Source organism: Muscardinus avellanarius (assembly GCF_963383645.1).
Source record: "Muscardinus avellanarius genome assembly, chromosome: 5".
NCBI lineage: Eukaryota > Metazoa > Chordata > Mammalia > Rodentia > Gliridae > Muscardinus > Muscardinus avellanarius.
In genome coordinates, this window is record NC_137790.1 from 77,891,929 (window position 1) to 77,911,061 (window position 19,133).

General features: G+C 36.5%; 1 protein-coding gene across 1 annotated transcript in view; it reads left to right on the plus strand.

Annotated features, from left to right (window-relative positions):
- Window positions 1-9,214, plus strand: part of ACAP2 (ArfGAP with coiled-coil, ankyrin repeat and PH domains 2) — a gene marked incomplete at both ends in the record, with an annotated part of 138,713 nt that extends 129,499 nt beyond the window's left edge. The window contains 3 exons of the mRNA XM_080696547.1: window positions 547-657; window positions 3,391-3,452; window positions 9,114-9,214. Coding sequence (XP_080552673.1) covers window positions 547-657; window positions 3,391-3,452; window positions 9,114-9,214 — 274 coding nt within the window. The remainder of the gene's footprint in view (window positions 1-546; window positions 658-3,390; window positions 3,453-9,113) is intronic.
- Window positions 9,215-19,133: the final 9,919 nt, after the last annotated feature.

The following is a 19,133-nucleotide window of genomic DNA, read 5'->3' on the forward strand; positions in this document are numbered from 1 at the left end:
CTTTGAAACTTGTAAAACATTGATCTTGGTAGATATTTATTATTGGAGTCAGTGTTCATTCAGTATTTATAGAATAAATAAATAATTTTCTAATGAAAGTGTTAGTTAAGTTAGATGAAGCTGTTTTTTTTTTTTTATTTATTCTTTATTTTGAAACAGGGTCTCACTGAGTTGCGGAGGGCCTCACTAAGTAGCTGAGGCTGTCCGCGAACCGCGATCCTCCAGTCTCAGCCTCCCGAATGCTGGGATTACAAGCGTGCGCCACCACGCTCGGCTAGATGAAGCTGATTTAAAGGTGAATATTAAGCCGGGCGTGGTGGCGCACACTTGTAATCCCCGCACTTGGGAGGCGGAGCCAGGAGGATCGTGCAGGTTCGAAGCCAGCCGCGCTGACTTAAGAGACCCTGTTTCCAAAAATAAAAAATAGGTCTGGGAGTGTAGCCCGGAGGTAGAAGGGCTTCCAGAAACCCCAGTACCACCAAAAAAAAAAAGGTGAATATTAATTTTTTTGTTACAATATTTCAAAAATGCTGTTTCTTTAAACAGGCAGGTGTGTTTATTCCTGAAGCGAGGTGCCAATCAACATGCCACTGATGAAGAAGGGAAAGATCCGTTGAGCATTGCTGTGGAAGCAGCCAATGCTGATATAGTAACCTTGTATGTATTCCTGTTATACTCCATTATTGACTCTACAGTGTGTTACTTGTACAGGTGTTAACATAGAGCTTCATGCTTTGTGTGAACTTTAAACTTGGTTGGTATTTGCTATGTGCTGTGTACATCTCCAAACAAATTAAAGCTAATAAGCACTTCCAATGCACAAACTGATTTGGTTCTCACCACAACCATATTAGGAAGATATTACTCCTTATTTTATATATAAGGGTGCCAAGCCACAGATAGTTTGAGGAATTAGTAAGTGGTAGAGCTGAGACTTACAGTCACTTAGTCACTTCTGTTGTATTGCTGTACACATAGGAAGTAAAACAATGCCTTCTCTGAAGTGGTTTCTTTAATTCTTAGTAGTACACTACTAGGACCAAAGGTTAGAACTGGTAGAGTAATAGGTAATAATTCTCTTACCTAGAGAATTATTCTCTTCTGGGCTAGCTGAAGCCCTAAATTTGTATTCACTCACCCTCCCTCATTTGAGTAGAAATAGGCCCATTTTTACTACTGTCAATCACAAAGAGAAACTCCCATGGCTTCCTCAAGCTCCTGAGTGCCCACTAAGAAATCTTGACTTGCCATGTACTGCTCCTTCTGATTGCTGCCAAATTAGAAAAGAAAACAAAACAGCAGAGCTCACTTTCCCCACTAGATGATTTATTATTATTGTAGAGGGTATTGTAGGGGAATATAGAACTATTAAACAATTATAAACTTAGGAGAAAAATAGTAATAAAAATGATTGGAATAGTAGAGAGCAAGTGTTCTCTCTAAAAATCCACATACTAAAGAAAGATGTATGAAGCTATCATTAATTCACACAGTGGTTGAGAGAGGAGATGAAGGGAGCTGTGGTTGTTTAAAAACAGGAAAAGTCCATGTCAGATGCTACAGTTGCCAGAGACAACATGTAAGAAGAGAGTGATAGAAGGCAGGGCATATTTGGTGGCTCAGAAGTACAAATGAGTAGTGCAAAGTAGGAGAGGGGTTGCAAAGAGAATATTTGACTATTTCAAAATGTTGCTGCCAGGTGTGGGGTGCGTGCTTGTAATCCCTGTGCTTGGGAGGCAGAGACAAGAGGATTGCCTAAGTTCGAAGCCAGCCATGCTGGCTTAAGAGACCCTGTTTCCAAATAAAAATATAAAAAATAGGTGTCTGAGAGTGTAGCCCGGAGGTAGAAGGGCTCCCAGGAACCCCAGTATCACACACACACAAAAATGTTGCTTAAGAGCTGGGTGTGGTGTTACAGGCTTGTAATCCCAGTACTTGGGAGACTGAGACAGGAGGATCACAGGTTTAAAGCCAGCCTCAGGAGCTTAGTGAGGCTCTCAGCAACTTAGTGAGACCCTGTTTCCAAATAAAATATAAAAATAGATTTGGGGGTATAGCCCGCAGGTAGAAGGCCTATGGGTTCCACCACCAGTACCACAAAAAAAATTATTGTTGCTTAAAGTTAGATTTAAAAAAAGGGCATGGGGGGAACTTTTGTCTTCTTAATCAAATGCTATATGTCTTCTGCTAGGAAAAATAACCCCAAAAGGAATGTATAAGCAATGTAATAACCTTGGGAAAATTTTGGTAATCCATAGTCATTTATTATAGTTTTTTTTTTGGGGGGGGGCCTGGGGATGGGACCCAGGGACATTCAACCTCCAAGCCACATCCCCTGCCCTATTTTTTTTTATTTTTATTTTTGAAACAGGGTGTCACTTAAGTTGCAGAGGACCTCACTAAGTAGCTGAGGCTGTCTGTGAACTGTGATCCTCCTGTCTCAGTCTCCTGAATACTGGGATTACAAGCATTCACCACCACACCCAGCTCTATAGTTTTTTTTTTTTATAACAAAGTATATTCCTAATATTTAGAGGGAACACAGGGTCTTTATAATTGAGAACTACCTCCTTTAAGAATGGGTTTGACAGGCTGTTGCTTCCATACTATAGAAGCAATAATTTCAAGAGTTGACAGTTGATATATTGACAGGTTGCCATAGGAGCCAGGAATTTTCAAAACTCTGAAAATGTTGCAGGGAACCTGCTTAAGTAAAACTAAAATGCACTTGTCAGAAATCTTTTAAAGCTGGGCGTGGCCGGGCGTGTTGGCGCATGCTTGTAATCCTTGCTTGGGAGGCGGAGACAGGAGGATCGCTCAGGTTCGAAGCCAGCCGCACTGGCATAAGAGACCCTGTTTCAAAAATATATATATAAAAAAATAGGTCTGGGAGTGTAGCCCGGAGGTAGAAGGGCTCCCAGGAACCCCAGTACCAAAAAAAAAAAAAAAAAAAAAAAAAAAGCTGGGCATGGTGGTGCACGCTTGTAATCCCCGCGCTTGGGAGGCTGAGACAGGAGGATCGCGCAGGTTCGAAGCCAGCCTCAGCTACTTAGTGAGGCTCTCAGCAACTTAGTGAGACCGTGTTTCCAAATGAAATATAAAATGGGTCTGGGAGTATAGCTCTGAGATAGAAAGCCTCTGGGTTCCGCCCCCAGTACCACACACACAAAAAAAATCTTTTATTGTCTATTTTCATGAAAACTGTATGAAGGTGAAAGTTATTTTTGTGTTTCTGATGGTTGGGCTTGACAAACTAGAAGCTAGTGGCAAATATTGATAAAGGGAAAAAAGTTACATTAATTCACATATTGCCTGCTTATATAAGTCATTTGTTTATGAACACTTATATTGTATAACCTCATCTAAAAGGTCCTTTTTATTTAATTTTAGGTTACGTTTAGCAAGAATGAATGAAGAAATGAGGGAATCAGAAGGACTTTATGGACAGCCAGGTCAATATTCCACTAATAACCATACTGAAATGCAGTATAAGAAATGCATTCAGGAATTTATCAGTTTACAATTGGAAGATTCATAGTTCTTTAGCCAATGAACATGATGCTCTAGAGGGTTTTTTTTTATAACATACTTGTAAATTATGAGTTGCTAGCTATGTACTGTATTTACTGAATTCTTTGGTGGCTAATCTCGGGCCTTTAAAAATCAGTGACTCTTGCTCTTCCAGTACATATTTACTTGCTGTATTAAACTCTGGCTGCTGACTTCCTTATCTGCTGTACAGATGTCTTCCAATACATTCCAGGGAAGTGAATGGAATGATGAAGTATTCTTTATATACTTCCAGCAGCAAAATAGTTGTTTTCTTTTTAGTTATCCAGTAAATATAAATTGCTTTCTTTTTGTTATTCAGGGAATTTCTATAAATTATGTTCAGGGAAAAAAAAAACCAAACAAACAAATCACTTTGTATTTGGCATATAAAAAGTCAGTATGGAAAATAGCAAGAAAAAGTCTTGTGAGGAAATCTATATTCCAATCTAAGAACTGAGTTGAAGATTTAAAGTCAAAATTTACCAGTAGGCTTAGAAGAGCCATAATGGGAGTGGAGTTAGTTTTTAAAAGATGAAGAAAAAAAGGTCTCATTTTATCTTTAACTTTGCCCTAAGCAGTTGTACAATATCAAAGTATTTAGAACAGTATTTTGTGAACCTGATGGCAAAGTATACTTATTCTTATTAGAGAAAACTCAACTCATGATAACCTCAAATTTCATTTTGAGTAATATTTACCTGTGAGTCAGGATATCAAGCAAGGAAAAAAATGTTGATCATATTTCTCTCTTTTATATATACATGCTAACTAGACATTCTTCACAAAGAAAATAATAATTATTTGATTTCTAGTTTCATGATTTTGAGTACATGAATTATGAATCTGTTTTAAATTCATACACATTGGTAAAAAGTTTCCAGAATTAATGACTAAAATACATGAGTATATTTTATTTTTTAAAAATGAATATTGATAACATTTTTTAAAAAGTGGCCTGGTGTTATCATCTCTTCTTTCTGTTTATATATGTTTTGAGATTTCTATAGTTTATGCTAGCTGAAGCTAGCATTCAGCCATTCACTTTATTTTAACTAAACGAATATATAAGTAATAGTGTGGGGCTATTCTTTTCTCAGAGGACAATATTTACTAGTTATTTTTGACCTGACTTAATAGGGAGCAAGTAAGGACTTTGGGAATAGAGGCACTGCAGCTAGATACTTCTAATCTAGGGTGTCCCATTTTAATCCTATGGATCATACACATTACTGACTCATGGTATTCCAAGATGTAAGAGTGCTGATTTGGGTGAAGCTCTAGTGTTAATTCTGGATTTCACCCATTTGTTTTAAACTTGAATGTTAGATTTTAAATAAGTTATAATTTTATAGCAGATAAACTTAAGTGATAGTATTACTACTAGGCCATTTTTGAGGCCTTTGTGTTTAAGCACTTTAAAATAAAAATTGGTCAAAGGAGATGATCTGACATTTGTGAGATAATAGTGAACTTCATGATTTTAAGTTAAACAATTTTTTTTCTTCCTGAAATTTTAACATAAGTGTTTGGTCAGTTGCTCTTTCCTTAAGGTGTTTGCTGATGAAGTTCACCCAACTGATTAGTCAGAAGGTCAGTGGACGACTCTTCTTTCGAGTTGGAAGCTTGAAAGTACAGAACCTTTGTGTTCTTGCATTTCTAGTTCCACCTAATTGCTTGGGCTTCTTCTGCCATCATTAGGAACATTGAGATGTCTATTTCACTGTTGTTTATGTCTGAGTTTACATTTAACTATACAACCTTCATTCATTGGTAGAAAAATAGATTTTTTTCAATTTATTTTAAATTTGGACAAAAACAGGCCTTATTTTAAAACAAGCTTTTTTTAAAAACCATTTTCAAATTTTAGTTTAGAGGTTAAAAAATAGGTCATGATACTGGACGTAGTATATGTATCAGAATAAACTGAGATTAGTTTGGATCAATTAGAGAATCATCTTGAATATAATTAGATTGTAACGAATTTGCAGGGCCTAATATTTAAAGCAGAGTAATTTTATGCTTCTACAGGTGATGTGGTGAAATAGCACAGCATTTGCTCTCTGGGTACTTTTCTGTTCCTTTATGAGTCTATGGAGAACAGATATGTTTGGCTCTAATAGCAGATCTTTCCTTTTCTTATGCTTATCACTAAACATTTTTCTCTAAGACCTCAATTGATTGTTTTATTGAGATCTTTTTTAAAAAAATTGTTTCAGTAATAGAAAACCTTAGAACTCTGGGTGGTTCACAGTTGTAGAATTTTCAATTCAAATTGTTGGCAAGTTTTCAATCTTGTAATGAACAGCATGCCATTTAAAAGACTCAGATGTAAAGTTTGGCCATCATAAACCTATATTTCTAGGAAACTCCATTTCTGAACTTTCTTATCTACAACCCTAAGAACCTGGTACTCCCCCACCCCCCTTTTTAAACAGGGCAATGTTAAGAGCACAAAATCACTGAAAGGATATGTTCCTTTTTAGCAGTCCACAAAGCTCTTAGGAGGCCTGAGTGGCAGAAGGAAATAGCGCAACCCGCTCTCCAGTGTTGGAAATCAGTTCGGTGGTTCCCAGTTTTTGGCTCTGTGACTCTTCTTGATTGTTGGCAAATTCTCAGCCAGTTGAGAACGGCTCCTGTAGGGAACTGCTATTGGTTATATGAGTACATAGCTGGCAGAGGTTGGGAACCAGGAATGTGATCAGATCCAGAAAAGAAACTTACCATCCCAGAAAGGGCAGGCTCATGCCTGTGGCTGCCTGGCAGTGGGCTCCATGCTGCCATCATTTTGAGGGAATTCATTTCATAAGCAGAGTCAGTAAACTCTTGAGTCATCCTAACTGTTGTTTTGATAGATATTCTAAATACCAAAAATAAAAATTAATATATACTTTCAGTGGAAACATATCAATCTACATTTGAAAAACTCAGAATTGTCCAGGCACATAAAAAAGCTAACTCTATGAAAGGAAAAAAAAATGTTCTTAAATAAGTTAAAGAATATGCTCAGCTTAGCGTTATACATATGGGAGATTAGTTGTTTATTATTTGTAATAAAGTGTTATTTGTACTTCTGGGAACATTCCAGGGAAGGATATTCTGGGTTTTGTTTATGTGTTCTAGTGTAGACAAATTATATTTGCCTTGGGAAAAATTCCAAGTGATTAAAATTATATTTAAGCTTTGAATAACAACATTGAAGTTCAGTTTGTGTTAGCTATATTAAATATCTTAGTCACTATTGTTCTTGTAACATTTGCTTTTGACAACACATTTTGAAGTCTAAGAAAGGTAGTATCTTAGCAGTGCACTAATTAATATTTTGTTAGAAACTGGGTGTTAGCGAAAAGTTTTTTGTGTGTGTGTTGTAAAGATGGAAACTTGCTTTGTTGTATTAACTCTTAAAATGTATTCAGTCAGTGAAACCAATGATTATTATAGCACCAATACTTTCCTTCAAGGAAGCATTTAATTCAGCAAATGAAAGGTCTTATGATTTGTTTTGCATGGTACAATGGTCCTACTAAAATGTACTTGTGTAATTGGTACTTGATGATTTGAAAACAAAAACTGGAAAAACATTTTAAAAACTTACAGCTTGTTATACAAAATATGCATTGCCAATTGTAGAAGCCATATATTGCCATTGTACTGTTGTAATACTTAAGAATGCTCATCTGGTGCTATCTGTAAACTATTTGACATTAGCATCTGCTAGATCCTTCTTCCTATTTCTTCCTGAATGTATAAAGTGTGCCTTTTAAGTTACTTCTAGTGTTGAATGGTAAACTTAGTGTGGTATTTTTGTATTATAATCTGCACTTTACACTTTCTTGGAAAGTAAGATTCTAGACTATCTAGTTTAAATAGTATTTTAAAATATTTATAATGTTTACAATAAATATTTTACAGATTTTGATTCAACATCTAAAAATAAGCAAAATTTTAAAATATTTTGTATGGTTTGTTAATTGCTATTTAATGTTGCTCTCTTCTCAGTTTGTTTTATATATTTCAGAATGGTGAAAATGGAATAGATTGTAGTTTGTCTTTTATTGTGGAAGTAAATCTTTAAGAAATCATAAGTACAATTAGATTGTCTTACCAGTTGTTCCAGTATATTAACCTTTATTTTTTTCTTTAGTAACAATGACATGGGTTAGATGCTACTCTCAGCCAACCTATTATGATTCACTTCTTACTTTTATTTATTTTTTCTCTTTAAAGTGGATTGATTAGATTAAAATGGTGATTCTGGGTCATGATTAGATTTCCAGGGCTAAGTGAAAACTATCTACTGATTTTAATAAATTGCTTTTTACATAGACTAAATATTAAAAGAAACTAAATATTAAGCTTAATATTTAATGTTAAAAATCTTTATATTGAAAACCTTAGGTTAGGCCATTAGGCCTTTTTACTAGATCCTTATCCCCCATCCCCAACATTTTTCTAGTTCTCTTGCTTTTGGTATGACTTCTATTGCTTCAACAATCTAGCTTTATAAAACTGACAAAACTTACTGTACTGTTAACAACAGACTGTAGCAATGGGTTTGTTATAAAAGATGGATGCAAGATATCTCAACAGAAATAATTACAAAATCATGTTGTAGCAATAATCACCTAAAATAGTATTTCATACTCAAAATCTTGAGAGCAGAATTACTCCAAGTGTCTCTATAGTGCTAATGTTTAGCAAGAAGCATTCATGATGAATGATTCATCTTGAAAATGAGATTCCTTTGTTTGAGGGATTAATTTGTATGTGTATATATAGTTTCTCATGGCAAGAAAAAGTTTTTAATCTGCTATAATGTATGTATGCACATGTTTAATTCTCTAATTTAGTAAATGTCTTTAGTATTTATTTCCATATTGTTATAGCATTCTAACATTTTTTTTCTTATATGACCTACAGTAAATGAGAAACGTCTAGCAATGTGAAACTATGATTTTATTGTGATTTTTTTAGGCTTTTTTTTTCCTAAGCTGAGTAAGCAGTGAATTAGGTATATTAGTTTTATGCATTACAGCTGAGTTAAGAATTACTTTTTCACATGCTATTTTAATTTAAATTTCTTCTAATTAAAAGAGTACTATAATGGGAAGCTTTTTTCCTACTTGATTATCAATTTGTTTTGTTAATAACTTGCATCCATCGGAAACATTAGTATTTGTTTTTTCTGAATTCTTTTGGAATTTATCAAAAGAACTATCTAAAGACTGCCTTGTTTACTCTCCCTCATTTAGAGTGACTTCATTTCTCCTGTGTTAATAAATATTTCTTCACTTTGCTTTAAAACACTGCATCTTTGCTCTTTTCTAACCTAACTTTCTTCTGTGGCTGCGTCTGAGGGGCTTTTTTCAGGTATAGTTTTCTTTTTCTTTCATTATATACTTTTCTGGCATTTATATTTATTGAATCTTCTATTCTCTTTGAAAATGCTTGTATGAAAAAATATTAGTGTAATGAATTATAAAATAGTTATTAGTCATAAAAATGAGTGTTATCAATACTTTCATTGTATACATTTTTAGTGTCCTTATTTTACTTTCATGCAGGTGATGAAACTTACCAAGACATTTTTCGTGATTTTTCGCAAATGGCATCCAATAATCCAGAGAAGCTAAATCGTTTCCAGCAAGATTCACAGAAACTCTGAATTTTTTTAATAAGGGGGAAAATATGAAATCTAATGATTTCTTAATGTGTACAGCTGAAAACTCACAACTTTTACTGCTGTAATTCTATTTACTTAATTTGGTAGATATTGAATGGTTTAGGGGAAAGATATCTGTTGATATTTTTATAAATTAAAACATAGGCTTCTAATAGTTGGGAGAGGAAATCTACAATAGAACTTCTCATTAAAAAGAAAAGCCTGTTTAATAAAAAAGGCTATTTTTTCATAGATGAAAGTTATATCTAGGTTACAACATGCTAAAATATTAGAAACCTCCCCTTCTGTTTGCCAATGGGTGGTAGCTTTTTTTTTTCCCCCCACATATCATGCCCAGGATCATCAGTCAAGCATGTGTGTTTCAAGTGGGAGCCAATTATCCTGCCTGCCTTAAGAATACATATATTTTTCTTCTTTCTGCCTCCCTCTCTCATGATTTTTGCTGGTTCAGAATTAGTTGTTTGGGCCTTTTTTTTTTGGTACTTTATCTGTTATACACACTGTATGATTTAATTATTAGAACAAGAGAATCTGCTTTCCTCCATTTGCTTAGAAAAATAATTACACTCCTCAGATACTAGGTCATCGAGTTCTTGCCCAGTACTTTAACAAACACAGAACAGCTGTACAAGAAAACTATAGTTCAGCTCTTTAGGGTTAATTCCTCTTATGAAGCAAAGAAGCTCTTAATTTTTTTTTTTCTTCAACCACCCAAAGAATCTCAGTTTGGAAGTTGTAGTTCTTCATTGTTGAGTTGATGTCCTAAAACCTTGATAAATTTATATGTAATAAAACTGTGTTTCAAAGGTTACTTGAACGTTGCAAAATAATGCTTCCATCAAAACGTTACTTTCAAAGGAAAACTTCATTTATAAAATAGGTCATTTTTATATTTGAAAATTGTCCTTTTTAAGATACATATTTGCTATTGCTCCTGATGAAAAAAAGTCTCTTTGTATAAAGAAATTTTTTTAAAAGTAAATTTTTCCTTAGTTTATCCTAAGATATTCAGTAGTAATTTTTTTTTAATGTTTCTACATCTATCCTGTGTACTGTATGCAGTATACATTCCTTTAAATATATCATGTATACAGCTTTAGGATTTGTTTAGGATTTGGTTATATCAGTCACAGACTCTTGAGTTTTAGCATATTATGAATATCATTTATATGCTTCAGATTAGTCAGACTTAATCTTTGATTGCTATGTCTTATCAAGAATGTACAATAATTAGTCTTATGGTTCCTTTCCAAATATTGTCAATAATTAAGTCTTTTATAAATTATATATAATGCTATTGATATTGTTTTTAAATAAAAAGTTTTTAAACTTATAAAAGTTAAATTATATTTAATTAGATAATAAATTTTAACATTTCCCCTCAAATAGTTTTATAAGTTGATTAAACATTATATCAGAATCCAAGCAGGAAATATATTGAAATAAATTCAGGTCACAGGGAAGGTTCCATAATTTGGCCAAATTATAAGCAAGTAATGCTTATTTAGTAATAGCCACAAGGATATATTAGCTGAGAATAAAAATATATTTATATATTTTTGAGTTATTTCTGAGGAAACGCTAACTATCATAGCATTGTGTTTTAATTACAACATAACAGAGACATTTATTTAGCTTTTCCTGTTTCACCTCAGTCACATGGCATCTAGCTTTGCAAGTACTATATCTAATGATTTGTAACATTTTTATTAGAATGACTTTTGAAATAAATTGCCCTAAAAACTCAAAGAAGAGATACATGTTAAAATAAACAGAAAGAAAGGAAGACAGGAGAAAGGGAAACGTCAGTTTTCCTTCAGTGTCTGCTCTTGTTTTAATCCTGCACGTTACTCCTAAAGCTCCTGGCCTTTGAGAAAATGGTGGGCTCATTTCCTTTTGCATCCAGCCCCTGGTGCTTGAGATACCTCTGGAAGCTCTGTGGTTGTAAGGGCAATTTCTCACTACATGCTTATCTCCTTTGGCTTAAGTTGTGAGTTGTTGATGTGGCAGTAATTAGTGTAATTACATTTATGGTTAGAGGTATTTGAAGTGCAATAAAGATGATCACAGTTTTGTGTATCTTTAGAGAAAGCTGAATCTTTACTATTGCAGAGAAGCTGGCAATGCAAAAATACATTTCTGTGGCTTAATTTCTTCAATATGCTTAGACCCATCTGGATTAAATTTGGCAGAAATAATTGAGTAAACAGCAAAGATTTAAATGAATAGTTACAAGGTAGGTTGGCTCTGAAGTAATTTTTGCTGTGTCACCTATATAGTGTATAACAAATCTAATTTTGTTATGCTGTGAACAGTTCAGTGTATTATGAGAAATGATAATGATGTTAATCATACTCCTGGGCGTCTATGTTTACATGATTACCATTTGTTTTCTTTCCATAATTTATCTGCTGGTATTTCTGATGATCAATATTCTGTTAGCTTACGATCATTAACTTAAAAATTGGATTAATATCAAAGTAAGAATAATAGCACAAGCTGAAGAGTTTATAAAACACAGTTTGATTTTAGAGCTAAGACAAAAGGTAATTGAGCAGATTTGCAATGCTTTATTATAGCATTTACATGTATAAGATTTCTAAGGTTTTAAAAATTAATTTTAGTATAATCCTTTGAAATTCAGAAATTGGTAGGTGTTTTTTTTTATTACAGTGTCTAATTTATACTGGTCTTCACTGTAGATTTTAATGAACTTTGGTGTTGGCTTCCTCAGACATAGGGACTTAATTTGTAACATGTATGTTAGTTTTTTCATAAGCTTGTTTTGGAAAAAATAATTTAGATCTTCACAGTCTGAACAACTTAAGTTTGTGATAATGTTAGTAAATATTTTGGAAATATAATTTTATACATGTTAAATATAGTCAAAATTAGCCAAATTGTGTTTAAGCTTAAATTTACTACCCATTGACATTCCCAGTTCACTCTTATGTTGTCAGATTAACTCTTCCATGTGATAGCACTTTTGACCATGGACATGCGCTGGAAAGATGATGTATTTTTTTAGAGTTATATGTCCACAATGGCTTTACAATTGCATGATATAATAGAAAGAGCAGTGGACTAGTAGTCACTGTCCTTTCTGGATTCAGGGCTCCTCACAAATAAAATGAGTGGATGAAATAGGGTGAAAATATTAAAAAAAAATCCCTTTGTGTATGTTCTGCTATTTACAATGTTGTTGGACATTACTTATCTGATTCTCGCAGTAGGACTTCTGAGATCTTAATCTAAGAGCTTCAGCAGCATCTGCCTTTGCTAGTTGGTGGCAGAGTTGACACCATGACCCGGGTCTGGCTGGCAACAAATCAGCGGCACTTTACTTTTATCATGAAATGTTTTGAAATCATTGTAAAAGCAGCGAAATCTGATAATGACTGCTGGCTTTCCTTGTGTTTCATAACAGGTTACAAATATTCTGAAGAACCTTAATACAAGGTTTGGAGGGATAGATTGGGATTTGAAGACATCAAATTGTAGGAAATTTCACATTTTTTTGCAATAATAGACATTAATAAAGAAAAAAATTATAAAAAGGTAATTATAATTCACACAGCAATTTCTTGATGCTTTCAGATAAAATACCTAAAAAGGACTTGAGTTCAGTTTTAACGACTCCTACCATCTATTAAGATAATTTATCCATTTAAAATGGGATAATGTAGAGACAAAGGAGGATTTGATTAAATGCAGTTTTCTCTACAATGGTCTTTGCTTCATGTTCTAGACTTTATTTTTGTTCAAATTCCCCATTCCTTTTTTTGAGTTTTAAACAGGGAAAGCTTGCTACATTATAAAGATTATTGGCACCATTTATTTTAACACAAAAGCTAAACATTAATTTTTGGAAATGATGGGCTACTTTTCTGTATGTGTTTACTTGTGCTTTGTGATATTTCTGGATCATTCCAGTCATAAAGACTTAATTACATGTAATATTTCTTGCTATCTGTGAAGAGGTATATTTTAAAGAATGTATAACCAACACTCCATTTACTTTTTATTAGTATGTAGAAGATTTGTATCTAATTCATGAATGTAGTATTATTGTAGTTTGTCATTGTAAATGGAGCAGAGTACATTATCTTTATAGTTATTCTAAAATGTATATTATGTAAGAATTGTAAATATACTTGATTAAGCACTTTGTATGCTGAAAAATTATAATAATAAGTCAATAAAAATTTCACCTCTGGCATAGTTTTTTTTTTAATGTTCAGACTTTTACTTTCTTGTGAATTGCACTGTAGACATAGCTGTCATAGTTAAGGTACAATATACCTTTCTATTCTTTGACATTGATTCTAGTTGCTGATTATTTCAATCAAGAAATCCGTTGTTTTGATCTTTTAAGTATTTTTTTTTCTTTCTAATCACAGAGCTGTTATGGCCCCTAATTCATTGACTAAAAAACCACAGAAGGCTTTGTTTCTGGCCCTTGTTCTATCTTTTTCAACACTCTGTTGAAGTACCTAATCTAGGAAGCACATTTATATTCCAGCTTTTTAGTAGTCAAGCAAGCAAACAAAGAAAACATGTGAATTGGGATTGAAGGAATGGAGAGTTGAAAAAAAAAATGGAAATGAATTGCTTGTTTTAGCCTTTCCTTTTAAAGTTAATTGAAAACAGACACATCAACTTTTTGCATGGAACATGCTTTATTCAGTTTCATTTTCAGAACAGTCCTCTGAAGAGAAAGAACACATGCTGATAGAAAAAAGAGAGAGAGTGTGTGAGTGTGTGTGTGTGTGTGTGTGTGTGTGTGTGTGTGTGTGTGTCTGTCTGTCTGTCTGTCTGTCTTGTCTGTCTGTCTTTGTGAATTGGGGATGGAATTCAGGGTGGTGCTCTTGCAAGGCAAACACGTTGCCACTGGTCTGCATCCCAGCCCATGAAGTGTCTTTCTTTTGTTTTGTTTTGTTTGCAGGTTTGGGGATGGAACCCAAGGGCATTCTATCTCCGAGCCACACCCCTGCCCTATTTTTTTTTTTTTTTTATTCTTTATTTTGAAACTGGGCCTCACTGAGTTGCAGAAGGCCTCACTAAGTAGCTGAGGCTGTCCGCGAACCGTGATCCTCCGGTCTCAGCCTCCCGAATGCTGGGATTACAAGCGTGCGCCACCACGAAGTATTTTAAATGAAAGCAAAACAGCTTAGCTTTTCCTTTTTGCAGCAACAGTGCCTTTTTTTTTTTTTTGCATAAGCAAGTGTTTAAAAAGTAAAAAATAAAGATTAACAGCCATAATTCTGTCATTTACCTATGCTGTCCAAATGGAATCCACCAGCCACAGGTGGCTATTTAAATTAGTTAAAATTAGACAGTAACTAAGAGTTCAATTCCTTGGTCATAGTGCCACAGTTTAAGAGCTCAGTAGCCATATGTAATTAGTGACTATTTCTTTGAACAGGGAAGATTATACAACATACTTGTCACCATAGGTCTGTTGGATAGCTCCAGGAGAGATGCTGCTATTTCCTTGGTGTATAACCCTCTATATCTTTAGGTGTGTATTTGCATACTTAGAGGGACCATGCTGTTCTGTTACCTGATTTTTTTCACATAACAGATGAAAAAGATGTAAAAAATATTTTTATGAAAAATTTCAAACTTGCAAAAGTAGAATAATTTCAGTAGTCATAAGCTTGTGCTTAACATATTTCTAAAATTCCTACCTATTTTTCCCTTTCCCTGAATTTTTTTGAGCAGAATCCCAGCCATTTCATCAGTGAGTTATTCAGTATGAGTCTCTAAAAGATAAGGATCCTTAAATAATTATACATTATTTCCTTAAATTCTTAATCTGTATAGTTAGTATTGAGATTTTCCCAATTGCCTCAAATGTGGTTTTAAAAAATAGACTTCCAAATCACAGTTCTCTTAAGTTTCATCGTTGTATTTGTTTAATATGTCTGAGTCTAAATCTTTGTCTTCCCTCCAGTTATTATTTTTTTATTTCCACTTGCAATTTGGTGTGTGTGAGAGAGAGAGAGAAAGGAAGAGAGAGAGGAGGGAGATTGAATCCAGGGGCGTTCTATCTCTGAGCTATGCTCCTAGCCCTATTTTATTTTTTGCTTTGCAACAAGGTCTTGTTAAGTTGCTGAGGGCCCCCCTAAGTTGCTGAATGGCTGACCTTGAACTTGCAATCCTCCTGCCTCAGCTTCCAAGTAGATGTGTGCCACCGTGCCTAGCTTTATTCCTCTTTCTGCTATCATAAACCTAGTTTTTATGTTGAGAAATTCTAGTACATTCTTAATTAAGTTTTTTAGAATGAATTCCTGGAAGTGAAAAAGCTGGCTGAGTGGGTGGGTATATTTTTGAAGTTCATACAGTGTGTCAGGTACTGTGTTTGGTTTAAAAACTGGATTCTACCTCCTGTTCATCTTACAGTGGAGAAAGACTGGACGAGGGTAGTAGACTGGTGGCCCTCCTAGATTCGCTGATTATGATACCCATTGTAGACACCACATGGGCGGTGTTTTGAGGCCATTCCTTTGGTCAGTGACATAGAAGCCAAGCTCTGAAGCAGAATTAAACTTGGATAAAGCCCCACCTTACAGATGAGAGGATTACACAACAGGGAAAAACAATCACCTAATCTCCTCTGAGGAGAGATCAGAGAGCTTAGTCAAAGTCAAACTTAGAACTTCAGGGCTTTCTGCTTATCAGAGAGTTCTTTGTCTACATACCTTGTCATGAAATACTCAAATATATCTGCTTTAAACTGAGAAAATAGTATATTAGTTTCCTTCCCCCACTTTCTATTATTACCCCCCCTCCCCCGCGCCCGGGCATTGAACCCAGGGCATTCTACCCTAGCTATACTCCCTTCTCTTTTTATTCTGAAATAGGCTCACTTAAGTTGGCTAGGCTGGCCTCGAACCTGCGATCTTCCTGTTTCAGCTTCCCAAGCACTGGCATTATAGGCATGCACCATCACACCCAGCTCATACTTTTTTCTGTCTGTCCTAGCGAGAATACATGCTGTATGAAGGCTTGGATTTTTGACTTTTCACAACTGTACACCCAGATGCTACTGTTCCTGGTACATATACTGAATAGGTATTCAGTGGTATACACTGAACCCACTTTTGTAGTATGCAGTCAGCAATACACTTCAGGAAGTCACAAAATTCATTTTTCTTTATGGACAAAGACCTGATAAGACCAGTTTTTGAGCACTTTCCTGACTTTCTAGGTAGACCTTAATAACTTCTTTTTATATTTTATAAATTCCAGGAGTGATGATTTTATAAATGTCTAAAAATTAATGCATTTGTTGAAAATTCTAGAATAAGTTGCAGTGGGAAAAATATATCAATATTTATTTGTAGGTTGGGGACTAACAGGCACAATTTTAGAATTATTTTCCCCTATCATTTAGAGACTCAACTATTAGAGATTTGGGGTTTAGTATTTATGAATACAGAAAAATGATGGTTGGTAAACTCTGTTTGTACACATGTTGGATATTTAGACTTTTAAAATGAGTTCAGTGTCTCTGACATAATTTGTATTTCTTATTAAGTGCTAGGCATTGTTCTGCCTTTTCTCTACCATCTTTCATCATCCTTATGAGGCACAGGTGCTATTACTTCTCCCATTTTATACCTGGGTGTAATCATTGTTGAGAGTAGTAAAGTAACTTGCCTAGAGTCTGACAGGCTTGTAGCAATAGAGTTCAGTTTGGACCAGCCATGTTTTGGCTTGTTCTCTTCACCAGTGTCATGCAGGAGGTTTTGGTAAAATGCATACTACTCAGATCTTGAGTTACTGTTTTTTAAGTTAATCCTGTCTTACATTAAATCTGGGCTTTGTTGTGTGTGTGTGTGTGTGTGTGTGTGTGTGTGTGTGTGTGTGTTACTAGGGTTCCTGGAAGCCCTTCTACCTCCAGGCTACACTCCCAGACCTATTTTATACTTTTTTATTTTTCGAAACAGGGTCTCTTAAGCCAGCACGGTTGGCTTCGAACCTGCGTGATCCTCCTGTCTCTGCCTCCCAAGCACTGGGATTACAAGTGTGCGCCACCACGCCCAGCCTAAATCTGGGCTTTGGGGCCAGTGAAACTTGGCTTGGGATCTTGGCTGCCTTACTTCCTAGTCAACTAGAAGATTTGGACATTTCTCTAAATCTGTTTCCTTGATTGTAAACACCTCTGTCTCACAGAGTTATGAGTAGCAAAGGACTACTCAGCTGTGGTAATTCTTGTCCCCTAACCCTCATGATGAGTGGAATAAATGAAACTTGCTTCCAAGTCTATTTCAAGGCTCAATGTTTTTCTGAAGCGTCACTCCAATTGGAAAGAACAAGAGTTAAAAATGCCTTTAATCCCAGTACTTGGGAGGCTGAGACTGGAGGATCGCAGGTTCGAAGCCAGGCTCAGCAATTTAAGTGAGACTCTCAGCAACCTTGCTTCAGAACAAAACATAAAAAAGGGCTGTGGTTGTAGCTACGAAGTAGAATGTCCCTAGGTTCAACCCCCAGTATCTGCCCCCACCCTGAAATGAATTGTGGTTTTGAGAAGGGTGGGCTCTACCCTTTGGAAAAATAAAAGCTCCAGATGATAAACTGGAGAGAGATTAGTTTGTGCATTTCCACCTCCACCTCTTCGGAGCACGCAGATCTCTTGGCATATTATCAGTTCTTCAAGGATGGGAGTTGAGACTGTTGGCAATGTCCAACTCTCTAGGGTCAGAAATGCCACAGGCTGGTTGTGTGCCCTTGGGCAAGTTACCTCATTTTGCCTCAATTAAGAATTTGCTAGCCGGGCATGGTTGGCACAAACTTGTAATCCCAGCATTTGGGAGGCTGAGACAGGAGGATCCTGGTTCGCAGCCAGCCTCAGCTACTTAGTGAGGGCCTTTGCAGCTCAGTGAGACCCTGTTTCAAAAGAATAAAAAAATAGGGTTGGGGTATAGCTCGGCGGTAGAATGCCCCTGGGTTCCACCCCCAGTACCCCCCACCCCCACCCCAGAATTTGAAAAACTCTCTGGGACAAATTAGGACATTTAAAAAATTATAAAATGTTAAAAGTCTGTTTAAAAAATAAACGAATTGATACCAGTCTCAGGTGTTATTCTCACGGGCCCTCTGATCAGCCAAGACGTTTTGGGTAGTGGGGTCCCCCTGCTGGTCAAATCCTTAGATGTCCTCTGGTAGGTCCCAGAGTGAAAAGTGGGGTGGGGTGGGGAGGCGATTTCCACCTAACTACCTCAGCGAGGAAGGGAGGGAGCTTGGAGGGAGCTTGTTAGTTTAAATGCCCTAGCCCCACCTCGTCTCCTTGACGTGAAGGGAGTGGGAGAGTGGACATGACACCTCCAAAAAACTAGGTGAAAGATGTGCAGAGACAAAAATTATCCCTCTTTCTGTGTCCAGAGTAACAAAGGTTCTGCGTAGGGGCGCCTAGATTCCCTTCAGGCTCTGGGGCTGGGAAGGTAGGGGCGCTGCTTTTGAGACTGTACAGCAAGCTGGCTTTCTGCCCAACGGGGTCCCCCGGCCGCCCCGGCTGCCCGAGTGCCCGGGTCTTCGGGTCCAGTCTTTTGGAACCTAGGACCCAGCGGCCACCGGGCACACCCCGCTCCACCCCACCCCGCACTCTGGCGCCCGCCACTGGCTGGGGGCGGTGAGACCACGCCCCTCTCTCCCAGGCCACGCCCCACTCCACTCTCTGGCTCCCGCCACTGGCTGGGGGCGACGCGGCCCCTCCCTCTCCCCCAGGCCCCCCCGCCCCGTCACTGGCTGGGGGCGGCGCGGCCCCGCCCCTCCCTCCCAGGCCCCGCCCCGCCCCGCCCCCCGCCATGGCCGCCGCGCGCCGCCGGGGCTAGGCGGCTGCGGGAGTGCGGGTCTCCGCGGGCGTCCGCGGCTGCGGCCGGCGGGCTCCAGGCGC